The sequence below is a fragment of the Hemiscyllium ocellatum genome, chromosome 7 (assembly GCF_020745735.1).
Source record: "Hemiscyllium ocellatum isolate sHemOce1 chromosome 7, sHemOce1.pat.X.cur, whole genome shotgun sequence".
Lineage (NCBI taxonomy): Eukaryota > Metazoa > Chordata > Chondrichthyes > Orectolobiformes > Hemiscylliidae > Hemiscyllium > Hemiscyllium ocellatum.
The window spans coordinates 34,702,517-34,717,975 of NC_083407.1; the positions used below are offsets into that span (position 1 = coordinate 34,702,517).

Genomic DNA, 15,459 nt, shown 5'->3' on the forward strand with positions numbered 1-15,459 from the left:
GTCAGAAGAAGATTTCAGAGTAGAGAAAGAAATAAAGACCGAGGTTATAGACATTGCCCAGGAGAGCAGAGAGCTAAATAATAGGCCTGTAATGTATAGATATAAATACAAGTTACAGCACTGATAAGAGAGAGACTTATTTTAGGATTAGAATGAACAAGTTTTGCTAGAGGCTAGAGTATTGACATCCAAGTAAGAGTATATGCATACACACCCACAACTCAGAGATACAAAGGAGAAGAACACTTGCAGTTCTGAGGAAGGATGAGTCAACCTAAAATATTAACTTTAATTTCACTGCACAAATGCTGCAAACATTGCTGAGTTTTTCCAGAAATTTCTGTTTTTGTTATGGATACTCACAGCAGGGTATGCATAAAACATAGCATAAAGCAGTTGGGGAGCATTGTTCCATTAAATGTGCCCTGCCTGTGTCTGTTGAATTACAGAGTGGAGACATTTTAATTCCCTAGACATGCATCATTATTAAAAGCACAAAAAAAAGATTAATTTGTGTTAATGGTATTGATTTGACTTGCTGAAAATACAGGTAAAAATCAAATACTGCCAAATTTTTGTGTTCGTTACTTCTGTTTTCTTTTAACTTTTTTTGTCAAAGAAATATAACATCATTACTGATTCAATTACTGTCGAGGAGCGTGTTGTTGGGAAAGCACGGCAGGTTAGGCAGCAACCCAGGAGCAGGAGATTCGACGTTTCTGGCATAAGCCCGTCATCAGGAACGAGAGATAAATGAGAGGAGGATGGGGTTGGGGGGCAGGTAGATGAGACAGTGAGAGGTTGATGAAGGTGATGGAGAGTTGAAAGGTCAGATGGAGATGCTGAGTTGAAGGCTTGGCACTGGGATAATGTGCTGAAACATCTGCACCCACCAACCCCACCGCCCTGTGGCTGAAACACCCAAACCCACCAACCCCACTGCCCTGTGGCTGAAACACCCAAACCCACCAACCCCACCGCCCTGTGGCTGAAACACCCAAACCCACCAACCCATGGCTGAAATACCCAAACCCACAAACCCCACCACCCAGTGGCCGAAACACCCAAACCCACCAGCCCCATCGCCCTGTGGTTGAAACACCCAAACGCACCAGCCCCATCGCCCCATGGCTGAAACACCCAAACCCACCAACTCCACCACCCCGTGGCTGAAACACCCAAACCCACCAACCCCACCGCCCCATGGCCGAAACACCCAAACCCATCAAACCCACCACCCTGTGGCTGAAACACCCAAACCCACCAACCCCACCGCCCTGTGGCTGAAACACCCACATCCACCAACCCCACCGCCCTGTGGCTCAAACACCCACACCCACCAACCCCACCGCCCTGTGCCTGAAACACCCAAACCCACCAACCCCACTACCGCGTGGCTCAAACACTCAAACCCACCAACCCCACCGCCCCATGACTGAAACACCCATATTCACCAACCCCAACGCCCCGTGGTTGAAACACCTAAACCCACCAACCTCACCGCCACATGGCAGAAATACTCAAACCCACAAACCCCACCGACCCATGGCTGAAACACCCAAACCCACCAATCCTAACTTCCCGTGACTGAAACATTTCAATTCCCCTTCCCACTTCTTCTAGAACATGCAGGTCCCGGGCCTTCTCCGCCGCCAAACCCTAACTACCCGACGCCTGGAGGAATAATGCCTTAATTTCAACTTTGGGACTCTGCAACCACATGGGATAAATGTGGATTTCAACAGCTTCCTCATTTCTCCTCTGAAAATGTGTTGCTGGAAAGGTGCAACAGGTCAGGCAGCATCCAAGGAGCAGGAGAATCGACGTTTCGGGCATGAGCCCTTCTTCAGGAATGAATCATTTCTCCTCCCCCACATTAACCCAGTCCCAAGCCTTCAACTTGGCACTGCCCTCCTGACCTGTCCATCACTCCGCCCTCTGAGCCACTACCTTCATCCACCTATCGCTTTCTCAGCTACCTTACCTCCAACTCCACCCCCTCCCATTTATCTCTAAGCCCCTGGCCCACAAACCTATTCTCCTGCTCCTAGGATGCTGCCTGACCTGCTGTGCTTTCCCAGCAACACACGTTCGACCCTGATCTCCAGCATCTGCAGTTCTCCCTCCATCCTGATTCAATTACTGGCCTTCCTTCTAATTCTCCTTTGAAGGTATTTTATCATCTGGATAACTTAACCATTACAAAATAATGCTCTAATTTTAAACAAGCATATGGAATACTGAATCTCATATGTTCCACATATGGAACAATTAAATCCAACACATTTAACTGCTGAAAACTGAACAAATTAGACCTTAAACCCCTGAACTCCAGGACCAAATCAACTTCTAAAATAAAGCTGTTTGTAAAGTCAGTCATCAGTTAACTTTTTAAAAAGTTTCCACTTTCAAAATGTATGATTTGATTCTGCAATCAGTGTCTAAAAGTATGACAATTTGTTTTGGTGAATAGAAAAGTTTAGTTTAAACAAAATTGGCTTTGTTAAAGTAAAGATTAAACACTCATTGTTGAATAGAGAAAATAAAATAGAGTTTAAAAATGTTTCTGACTTCCATAAATTTACTCTAAAAACAAGTCCTTGCTGAAACTGCCAAAACCATGGCTGAAAAGTAGACAGAAACCTGAATTAAACAATCAGATACCTGTTGGAGATAGAACATAGAAGGATACAGCGCAGTACAGGCCCTTCGGCCCTCGATGTTGCGCCGACCGAATCCTACCTAACCTATACTAGCCCAATAACTTCCAAATGCCTATCCAATGCCCGCTTAAATGACCATAAAGAAGGAGAGTTCACCACTGATACGGGCAGGGCATTCCATGAACTCACAACCCGCTGTGTGAAGAATCTACCCCTAACATCTGTCCTATACCTACCACCCCTTAATTTAAAGCTATGTCCCCTAGTAACACCTGACTCCATTAGCGGTAAAAGATTCTTAGTATCTACCCTATCTAAACCCCTAATCATCTTATACACTTCTATCAGATCTCCCCTAAACCTTCTCTTCTCCAATGAGAACAGCCCCAAGTGCCTCAGCCTTTCCTCATAAGATTTTCCTACCATTCCAGGCAACATCCTGGTAAACCTCCTCTGCACTCGTTCTAAAGCTTCCACATCCTTCCTATAGTATGGCGACCAAAACTGCACACAATACTCCAGATGAGGCCTCACCAGAGTCTTATACAACTGCAACATGACCTCAGGACTCTTTTTTTTTCTTTTTTCCGCCATCTTCCCACCGCACTCACTCCCAAAACAACATCCCACCACCACCAAACAACAAACCACCATACTCTTCAAGTATTAGTGAAGGTCACTTGAAGAATGTTCCTGATGTGATTTGCTGGGTCATTTTTGGGCATGATCTTTTAGTGAACATGGACATAAATTTCTCAAAACTTGCCTGAATCAAAGGCAGGATACTTATTAACTTATTTCATGATTTGGAGATGCCGGTGTTGGACTGGGGTGTACAAAGTTAAAAATCACACAACACCAGGTTATAGTTCAACAGGTTTAATTGGAAGCATGCTAGCTTTTGGAGCGCTGCTCCATCATCAGGTGGTTGAAGGAGTGTCGCTCCGAAAGCTAATGTGCTTCCAATTAAACCTGTTGGACTATAACCTGGTGTTGTGTGATTTTTAACTTATTTCAGTGATATCTGCACTTGTTTGATATAGCAGCAGGACTTTGTTGAGAACCCAATCCAATAAAATGTGTTATTCTGGAATAAGATGTTGAGCCTTCAATTCCACAGTCAGAAGCATTTTCAAACACTCTTTTTTATTTTCTCTGTTCAATAATGAAAGACTTATTTTTACTTTAGCAAAGCCAATTTTGTTTAAACTAAACTTTTCTATTCACCAGCAACTGGTCCAGACACAGCAGATAGATAAACATCGATTTTAAGCCACTGTAATTTACTGTTTTGTCACGGTTTTCTTAACTCTATACATAGCTACACCTCATGCCTCATGGCTGTTGTGAGATTTTGTTTAAATGTCATACTTGCATAATTTTTAAAACACTGAGGAATTCAAATTTTCTCGTTTGTCAACATATGTGCCTTCCTGATGTCAACTAGTGATTATGCATGTGCATTGCTTAGTCTGTAAACTGAGCATGCATCTTCCCTATTCCAACTGGTTATATTTGAACATATGCTTTCCTCATCACAACAGTTAAATGTGAATGTGCTTGCGTTAGTCCAGCTGGTGACAGTGTCTTGACTTCCTCATTTAACCAAGTACGTCATTCCATTGCCAGCAATGCCAGACTACATTTCTCTGAAATTGTCTTGCCTTTCATTCAAACTGCTTTGATAGTCTCAGTATTGACTCACAAATTAAAGTCATTTTGGGTATATATCAGCTGGAGATCATAAGAATGTGATATGGTCTTATTGAAATATATAAGGTCTTAAGGGATGTTGAAAGGGATCTTTCCTTGTTGAACTTGAGGGTGGAATTTCAAGATAAGGGTCTCTAACTTATTCCCAGAGATGCTGAGACTATTTTCTCTCAGAGAATTATTAGTCTAGAGAATTATTTTCCAAAAAGTGCAGTAGAGCAGGTCATTGAGTATTTTTGAGGCAGATGTAGCTCAACTCTTGGGAAAGGAAGACAAAAACCATCATTATTTGACGTTAGTCAATGGCCCCTATCATTACTATAGAGGCCATGGTCAAATCATTCATGATTCTATCAAATGGCAGAACAAGCAGAGGGGCCAAGTGGTCTATCTTTGCTCCAAACTTTTATGTACATATGCTGGTAACTATCTCCTCCAGTGTCTGAATCCCTTTTGTCTGAATATGAATAATGATAGTAATAGACTCCTTCAGGCTTGCCAATGCCAAATTATATAAGATGGAGAATGTGACAGGTGGGGGGCAGCGATAGTGAATACAAGTTACTGGATCTCACCCTGATTATGACTGACATCTTTCTTGTATCCTAAAACACTCAACTTAGTTTTATTTTGTAGATCAGACTCTACAGAGTTCCAATCTTATTTTTGAAGGCATGAATCAATTTCGCAGCACCAACGCAGTTTGCAACACCCACCTTTTATCTTTGGCAATTTTATACAATGCAATATCCTAAATTACTTATAATGCTCCAGTTTTCTTTACCTGGCTTTGGGTCTTCTTCCTTCATGATGTGCTTGGTTAACTCTTGGACGAGATTGTTAGAATGTAATGGAGAACAATGCCAATAACACAGATTTAATCTCTGTACCAACAGTTGTATTTCATGGAGATTCTATTTCCTCCACTTGCCTCAAATTTGTGGATGAAAACTTCATTATCATATGGTTTAATGTACTTGCTAACTTACTGAGACTTGATTTACACTAATAATAAGATATGGTTTACCATGAGACGTGGTTTTTATATCTTGAAAGGTATGTACTTAAAGCATTATAAAACCAGCCTTTCCCTTTCATAAACTAAGTAACCTTACAGTTTTTAAATGTCTATGCCTACACACTAGTTTGAAATCTGTTTTGGGAATGCACGTTATTAAAAAGTGTACACTACCCTGATTACAGCTGGTCGCACTGGTGTTGAGACTGTTCTTCCTGCTCCCAAGACTCTGCTTCTTGAGTCTGGTGTTTTCTGGAGACCCTCTGGTTTTCTTTTAACTAGTCATCTGGGTCATTCCTGAATACAGTGGTTTAGCAGTAGTTTGATGTAACAATGTAATTAGCATAATTTAATTTAAGTTCCTCTCTCAGGAAGGGCATTACAAAAGACAGTATTGGGGATTGTAATTTGCCCGATTGAATCGATCCTATGACCCGAGCTGTATCAAAGACAATTTTACTGAAATTCAGATCTATTGGTTCACCTGGAACCTTGCCGCAGTGTCTCATCCACAATCCATTCAATAATCAATCAAGGAGAATGGCTTTCGATTCAATTTGACATTGAATGCTGCAAGTTTCCTGACTTAATATCTCAGTTCCACTGTCTCATTGACACTTACGCAATATAATGATTCAAGGTAACCTGTATGCATGCCTGTCTGTCTGGCCTGATCCAATTTCCAGCATGCTGTTCAGTTGGCCAGTTTTCTCAACATGTCATTTAGTTTGCCAATATTGCTTCAGTGTCCTCAAAGAGCTATTGCTTTACTTTAAAAGGGAGTAGCACCTGTCAAACTATGAGTGGCCAAATTGACTCTCTGTAGTTGAAAGTGATAACTGTGGTCCTTTGGGATTGTGGCTATATGATGACATTTTCCTTTGTGTTTGTGTCACTGCAGTTCAGTGTTCATTATCTAAGAAGGTTCATTTCTTTTGTTTCCTGGCAGAACATTTGCAGCTATAGCCTAATTATAGTTTTCATATCATGTACAGGAAAATCGCAATAACCAGTATTGTTCCTGAAGTGGAGCAAATAACATTTTTTTCTATTTTAGCAAAAGAAATGAAAAGAATTTTAAACATTGTAAATTATTAAATTGTGAAATCCAAAGGGATGTCAACTTCTAATATAGTGTGTAAATTTAATCTCCCATCCACCGCCTCCAACCTCATAGTCCCACAATCCCGCACCGCCCGTTTCTACCTCCTGCCTAAAATCCACAAACCTGACTGCCCCAGCCGACCCATTGTCTCAGCTTGCTCCTGCCCCACCTAACACATCACTGCATACCTTGACACCTACGTTGGGGACACCACCCAGGCCCTCCACCTCCTCCATGATTTTTGCTTCCCTGGCCTAAGCTTCACCATGGACATCCAGTCCCTATACACCTCCATCCCCCAACACGAAGGACTCAAAGCAGTCCGCTTCTTCCTGTCCCGCCGACCCAACCAGTACCCTTCCACTGACACCCTTCTCCGACTGACTGAACTGGTCCTCACTCTGAACAACTTCTCTTTTCAATCCTTCCACTTCCTCCGAACCAAAGGAGTAGCCATGGGCACCCACATGGGCCCCAGCTATGCCTACCTCTTCGTTGGATATGTTGAACAGCCCATCTTCCGCAGCTACACTGGCACCACCCCCACCTTCTCCTCCGCTACATCGGTGACTGTATCGGCGCTACCTCATGCTCCCACGAGGAGGTTGAACAGTTCATCCACTATACTAACACCTTCCACCCGACCTCAAATTTACCTGGACTGTCTCAGTCTCCTCCCTCCCCTACCTAAACCTCTCCATTTCTATCTCAGACGACCGACTCAACACGGCCATTTATTATAAACCGACTGACTCCCACAGCTACCTAGATTACACCTCCTCCCACCCTGCCCCGCTCCCCCCCGTGTAAAAACGCCATCCCATATTCCCAATTCCTTTGCCTCGCTGCATCTGCTCCCAGGAGGACCAATTCCAATACGGAACAACCCAGATGGCCTCCTTCTTCAAATACCGCAATTTCCCCTCAGACGTGGTTGACGATGCTCTCCACCGCATCTCTTCCATTTCCTGCTCCTCCACCCTTGAACCCCGCCCCTCCAATCACCACCAGGACAGAACCCCACTGGTCCTCACCTACCACCCCACTAACCTCCAGATACATCGTATCATCCTTCATCATTTCTGTCACCACCAAACAGACCCCACCACCTAGGATATATTTCCCTCCCCTCCCCTGTCAGTGTTCTGGAAAGACCACCCCCTCCGCGATTCCCTCGTCAGGTCCACACCCCCCACCAATCCATCCTCCAGTCCCAGCACCTTCCCCTGCAACCACAAGAAATGCAACACTAACGCCCACATCTCCCCCCTCACTTCCCTCCAAGGCCCCAAGGGATCCTTCCATATACATCACAAGTTCACCTGCACCTCCCCACACATTTACTGTATCCGCTGCACCCGATGTGGCCCCCTATACATTGCGGAGACAGGCCGCCTACTTGTGGAACATTCAAGGAACACCTCTGGGACACCTGCACCAACCAACCCAACCGCCCCGTGTCTGAAAACTTCAACTCCCCCTCCCACTCCGCCAAGGACATGCAGATCCTTGGCCTCCTCCATCACCAGACCATGGCAACGTGACGCCTGGAGGAAGAGCACCTCATCTTCCGCCTAGGAACCCTCCAACCACAAGGGATGAATGCAGATTTCTCCAGCTTCCTCATTTCCCCTCCCCCCACGTTTTCTCAGTCCTAACCCTCGGACTCAGCACAGCCTTCTTGACCTGCAATCTTCTTCCCGACCTCTCCATCCCAACCCCTCTCCGGCCTATCCCCCTCACCTTAACCTTCTTCCACCTATCGCATTCCCAACGCCCCTCCCCCAAGTCACTCCTCCCTACCTTTTATCTTAACCTGCTTGGCACACCCTCCTCATTCCTGAAGAAGGGCTTATGTCCGAAATGTTGATTCTCCTGCTCCTTTGATGCTGCCTGACCTGCTGCGCTTTTCCAGCAACACATTTTTCAGCTCTGATCTCCAGTCCTCACTTTCTCCTTGTAAATTTAATTAGTTATTTTTAACTTGTGATAATAAAAATAATTTTGAATTATAGTAAAATCAGGTGAGCACACAATAAAGTAACATTTATTCGGGTTTAGTCAGTGTAATACAATGTATATAGGAGACAGTAAGTTAGACCTTCTCTGAAAATGTACACACTCATGTCCCAGTGACAATGTTCTAATGATTGATGACAGAAAGCAAGTTCTCATTTATAGAAACCCGATGTGATGTTGTTTCACTTTAATGTCAATTATTTTCATGAAGCTTGTAATTTTGTTGACTGTTGTAAGATTGATGTTAATGTCATTTCATTCATGATTGAATGGCCTTGGTGCACTTCTCCAAAGCCTTCACTAAAAGCAAGGCTTCAGGATAGAGAAGTGGGGGGCCTGGAACATTGAAAGGGGAGAAAATTTGTCAAGCAAACATACTTACAGCACTTCTGAACCATTTCTATAACACTTCTGAACCATCTGACTCATTTCTGTGCACCTTGTGGAATACAGTGTGAAATTCTGATCTCATTGCTATAGGAAGGATGTTCCGAAACTTGTAAGGTTTCAGAAAAGATTTACAAGAATGTGGCCGGGGCTAGAAGATTTGAGCTATAGGGAGAGGCCAAGGAGGCTGGGGCTATTTTCCATGGAGTGTTGAAGGCTAAGGGGTGACCTTATAGAGGTTTATAAAATCATGAGAGACATGGATAGGATAAATAGTCAAAGTTTTTTTTCCCCTGGGATGGGAGAGGGCACAGGTTTAGGTTGAGCGGGATAAGATTTAAAAAGGACCTAAGAGGCAACATTTTCATGCAGAGGATGTTGCGTGTAAGGAATGAGCTGCCTGAGGAAGTGGCAGAGGCTGGTACAATTGCAACATTTAATAGCATCTGGATGGCTATATAAATAGGAAGAGTTTAGAGGGATATGTGCCAAGTGCTGGCAAATTGGATGAAATTTTTTATGATATCTGGTCGGCATCTCTACAACTCTATGATCCTAAATTGCATTTTTCTTTCATACTTTTAAACTTATTTTATTCATGGAGGAATTTAAAAACGTAAAATATTACAATTTAAAGAGTACAATGTTTTAATTTTTTTTCTAGTAAAGGAAATTCTACAGAACCAAACTACAATTTTATCATGGAATCCAGTGTTTTACTTAAATTCATGATTTTCAGAAAACCACAACTTCAACTGAGGAGTCCCTAATTACTAACACATCCTATCATACCACACGATTTAACAGCCTTTTAACATAACACACTTCATTTTACTGTCCTTGCAGTGCATAATGAATTGCTAAGTTAAAATCGCCCACTTTAAATCATTGTTAAAAGTTAACATTGCTCCACTTGCGTGTCACTGCATTGAAACGTGCAGTAGATCCAAGTTATTCAATCTTTAGGAATGTTGAAAGGACAGTGCAGTGAAATTCTAGGTTACCGGCGAAACCAGAATGATTGAACTCCCGATGTTCTCCTTATCATGTATAAATGAGAGAAATATTTTTTCTTGGCATTTTCTTGGAACAGTCTACTAAATGACCTACATAATCAGAAATTGCACAGTTCAAAGCCAAACATTACTGCAATATCACAAGCAGGTCATTTAAGTACAGAGAAACTCAAACTGTTGTTTTCTTTATTGGAGGAGGAATTTAAGATTTCAGAGCACTAATATCTGTTGACAGTAATGTTCTTTGTGCTATTAAAATTTCACTGTTCATTTTTGCCCCAACAAAAGTGGCACTTTGATGTTCTAACATTCCTTGGAAATTAATACAATTTAGAATCTAACTCCCTAAGGCAGAAAATTGGCTTCATACATACATTTCAAACTTCCAGTCAAACTCCAAATAGTATTTTTTTTAATTGAAGTAATATGACAAAATACAATAGCAAAACAATATATTGGAGAGATTACAGGACTCAGTGGGAGAGAGGGATCTGAGGGATCTGGTACACGAATCACAGAAAGTTAATATGCAAGTGATTAGAAAGGCAAGTGGAATTTTGTGGATAATTACAAGGGGAATGTAATGCAATGGTTAGGACATTTTCCTGGAGGAAAGTTTGACATTGGTGAGACCATGTTGCAATACTATATACCCATTTGGTCGACTTATTTGGAAAAAAACATATTATTGTACTGGACTAGTTCAAAAAAGAGGTTCACTTGATCCATTCTTAGGATGAAGGGCTTATCGTGTGAAGAAAAGTTGAACATATTTGGCCTATGATGATTGGCATTTATCACAATGAAAGGTAAGGTTATTGAAACTTAATGTGTGAAAATGTAAAAGCAGAGTATATAATTGCAAGTTTTGAGAAGATTTATACCTCAGGTTGAGGGTCTACATGTATGTTTGCTCGTTGGAGTGGAAGGTTTGTTTTCAGATGTTTCATTATCATACTCGGTAACATTATCAATGAGTCTCTGGTGAAGCACTGGTGGTATGGCCCACTTTTTATTTACGTGTTTAGGTTTCCTTGGGTTGGTGATATAATTTCCTGTGGTGGTGTCATTTCCTGTTTTTTTCTCAAGGGTTGGTAAATGGGATCCAAGTCAATGTGATCCTAGAAACATGGCACTCCAACCGAAACTCCATCAACAAACACACTGACTTTGATCCCATTTATCATCCTCTGAGAAAAAGAACAGGAAATTACATCACCACAGGAAATGAATCATCTGAAAATGAACCTTCCAGATCAGCAAACAAACCTACATCCAGAGTGCATAATCTCAGAGGAAGCTGTCATCTAGTTAGAACAGAGATGAGGAGAATTTTTTTCTCTCACAGAGTCATTCATCTGTAACATTCGTTACCACTGAGGGCTACCAAAGCCAAATCCTTAAGTATATTGATGGTTAAGATAGGTTTTTTTTTAATTAATAAGAGAATTAAAGGCTTTCAAGAAAAGTCAAGATACTGGAGTTGAGTTTTATCAGATCAGCAATCACATTATTGAGATGAAGCAGAGTTGATGGGTTGAATGGTCTCTTCCTGTGTCTTATAGAAAAATATAAAAACTTGATGGTGTTTGTTTGGGTAGATATCGAGAGAATGTCTTGTCATTGAGCCCAAAATAGAGAATGTGTTTTGGAATAACATGTCTTCCTTCTTAGGTGAGATGTGTTGAATCTCTGCCTCGGTATGAAGTAATGGTCACATGGGCTGATAAAATTCACGCAAGGTTGAGTTGGATTAACCTTTGGTAGACAAAAGTCAAGGTTATGTAGTACAGAGAGCTAAATGGAGCTAAAACAGTTGCCCGAGTAGCAATTATATTATTGAATGATGGCATAGTTCAAGACCTCAGTTTATTCCTTTTCTTATGTTCCTGTGAGGATAAGCAAATTATCTTTAAGCACAGCTTAATAACAGCACATAAGTAAAAGTAACAGAAGTAAAATATTGTTTCGTGAAATCCAAAATCAATACTAGAAGTACTCAACAGGTCATTGAAGATCTGTAGAGCATGTTAAAATCAGGTGAGAAGGGTTGAACTGGCATCTTTTGTTTCAACCTTCTTGCTTGGCCACAACAAAAGTCTTAGTTTTTTTAGCAGGAGGCTGTACTTCAGTCCAACTAAAAGTTGTGAACCGTTTTTTACTGTAGCAGGAAGGAACCAATCACAATATTTTCTCAAGAGTGATTTTATAACCTGTTTACTAAGACACACACACACACTCACTTTCTATCTCTCTCTCTCTAATGGAATAGTGTCCATAACGTAGTGAAGATTTTAAAAATATGTACAGATAAGAGTCCTTTAGGTGTTCTTGTGTTGTAACATTTGAATTGAGACCATGGAAGAAATTGTATTCTTTTTTGACAAAGTATGGAGGAAGGCAGAAAATTGGAAGGGATGTCTTATTGTGGGCAGTGTAGGCTTTCTGACATGATTCTTCTCAGGTCATTACATGTGCATTTTTGGGTTAAAGAAGCAACACATTTTAATGTTTTCCTTAAGAGAAAGATGCAATAATAACTGCCAAAAACAGCCTGGATAGAGTTTAGCACCCATGGACAGGTCAAAAACCTGTCTCCAATGACACAAGAGGGTGATTTGTTCTCCCTGACAGTTCATGCAATGCTTCATGCTCCTTTGAGTGTGAGTTAGCATTTTCAGGTTACCACTGAAAAGGACTGTTACACAGGAAGTTGGATGCCATACATCTCCACCAGATGCCTTGTGTGCAATCAATGTTCGTCACTTAATTTCAGCTACCAAATAAACATGATTGCCACTGTAGTGCTATTGACTCTCTCAGATCTATTTGGGTTGATACTTAAATATAAAGAAAGCTACAACATTTAAAAATGTGACTTATATTATTTGCGCTATAGCTTGCTGATCTTTCGTCACAACTTGGAGAATGTTCACAGCTGACACTTCATACCAAAGGCTTGGATGGGAAAAAGACACAACTATAAATGATGGCCTTTGAAGTTGATCTCCTTTTTGCGTTCAACCTTGCTTGTCTCCCCTGGTCAGGCTTGGTCACATCAACTGATGCTCCCAAAGCTGACTTGCTTTGGGGATGTTGTGTGTGTGTGTGTGTGAGAGAAACAGGGACATAATGCAATTCTGAAGAAAGGTCACTGGACAAAAAATATCAACTTTGTTTTCTCTCCACAAACACGACCAAACCTCCTGGGTTTTTCCAGCAATTTCTGTATTTGTTACAGAGTGTAGAGGGGAGGTGGGCAGGAGAGTGAAGATTCTGATTGGCTTAATTATCTTTGGGGAGTAAAATGTTATTTTCAGTTCAAGATCCCACTTGTCTCATCTGTCTTTGGTTCCATTAAACTTTGCCAAATTATGTGGGTCAGGTGATGCATTGTAACCAATTGAAGTCAGTATCTTAGGTCCAGTTTTAACACCATTTCAGTTCATCAAAGTCTTGAGTATTAAATTATGATGGAATTCAAAAGTCAGTGGTCCACATTTTATATCATTGTGCCAAAAGAATAATTGTTTAAATATTTCAAGTGATTGACCTTGTTCACAGAAATTTGTAAAGGGAAAGTATATACTTCAGAACAACAAGAACTCCAAAGGGAAAACTGTGACTTATATTATTTGCTGCTAACATTATAAGCTATATTAAAGTTAGTTGAATGATACCCAAAGAATACAAACAGCAAGCCAAACCAGTTCCCAAGAAAGAGCTCATTGTTTTGGTTATTGCAGTATAATTAAAGAGAGCATCACAGTTTATAACTATTTTTTTGATTGCTTACATATATTTTTGGATTACATTCACATCATTAAAGAAAAAGCTAATTGATTTCCATCATTAAATACTATTTCTAAGACTGCAGTAATAATTGAAGAAAGATAAAATTGCACCTTGTCATGCCTTCATCATTGCATTGCAGAACCAAAGAACGAATTGTTCCTGTTTTATGGAAAAGGACGTCCCGGAATAATTCGAGGAATGGATCTGAATACAAAAGCAGTTGATGAATATATGATACAAGTAGAGAACCTTGTCAATCCACGAGCTCTTGATTTCCATGCAGAAACAAATTATATCTACTTTGCTGATACAACCAGCTTCTTAATTGGACGACAGAAAATCGATGGCACAGGGCGAGAGACAATCCTAAAAGATGGTAAGTAAATTGAAATCCTCACGATGTTTCTCGATAATGAAACAGTTAGATCTTCATTGTACATGATGCGCATCAATTTTTCTACAATACTTGCAAATTCTTTTTCATATGTGTAGACTATTAGATGGCATTTTCCACTCTATTAGGACAAGCAGCTAAAATTTCAAAGCAAATTCATTATTTTAAGTGATTCAAGCACAAGATGTGCTTGGGGCTGTTGTGAGTGACAAACTTTTAACTACTTTGTTCTCATTACATTAAAAGAGGTTGTCTTAGTCAACAAGTGAACTTGTTCAATAAATAACCTCTTCAAAACATAGAGACATAGGTAACAATATTACAGCTGAATAAAGGCAACCAAAGAGCCATGAGCGAGGAGCTGGGTAGAATTGCCTGGGAAAGGAGCCTTGCAGAAAAGGCAGTGGAACAGCAAAGGCAGGAGTTTCTGGGAATAATTCAGGAGACACAACAGAGATTCATTCCAAGGAAAAAGAAACATGGTACAGAGAGGAGGAGGCAACAGTGGCTGAAGTCAGGCTGAGCTGAAAATGTATTGCTGGAAAAGTGCAGCAGGTCAGGCAGCATCCAAGGAACAGGAACAGGCTCCTCCAACTGCCACCAAGACAGAACCCCACTGGTTCTCACCTACCACCCCACCAACCTCCGTATACAACGTATCATCTGCCGTCATTTCCGCCACCTCCAAACGGACCCCACCACCAGGGATATATTTCCCTCCCCTCCCCTATCAGCGTTCCGCAAAGACCACTCCCTTCGTGACTCCCTCGTCAGGTCCACACCCCCCACCAACCCAACCTCCACTCCCGGCACCTTCCCCTGCAACCGCAGGAAATGTAAAACTTGCGCCCACACCTCCACACTCACTTCCCTCCAAGGCCCCAAGGGATCCTTCCATATCGCCACAGGTTCACCTGTACCTCCACACATCATCTATTGCATCCGCTGCACCCGATGTGGCCTCCTCTATATTGGGGAGACGGGCCGCTTACTTGCAGAACACTTCAGAGAACAGCTCTGGGACGCCCGGACCAACCAACTCAACCACCCCGTGGCTCAACACTTTAACTCTCCCTCCCACTCCACCGAGGACATGCAGGTCCTTGGACTCCTCCACCGGCAGAACATAACAACACGACGGCTGGAGGAGGAGCGCCTCATCTTCCGCCTGGGAACCCTCCAACCACAAGGAATGAACTCAGATTTCTCCAGTTTCCTCATTTCCCCTCCCCCCACCTTGTCTCAGTCGGTTCCCTCAACTCAGCACTGCCCTCGTCACCTGCAATCTTCTTCCTGACCTCTCCGCCCCCACCCCACTCCGGCCTATCACCCTCACCTTGACCTCCTTC

General features: G+C 41.9%; 1 protein-coding gene across 1 annotated transcript in view; it reads left to right on the forward strand.

The window, feature by feature from the left end:
* The window catches only part of LOC132817331 (low-density lipoprotein receptor-related protein 1-like), a 1,680,787-nt gene that overhangs the window by 695,053 nt on the left and 970,275 nt on the right, over positions 1-15,459 (forward strand). The window contains exon 12 of the mRNA XM_060827740.1: positions 13,856-14,092. Within this exon, the coding sequence (XP_060683723.1) occupies positions 13,856-14,092 (237 nt within the window). The remainder of the gene's footprint in view (positions 1-13,855; positions 14,093-15,459) is intronic.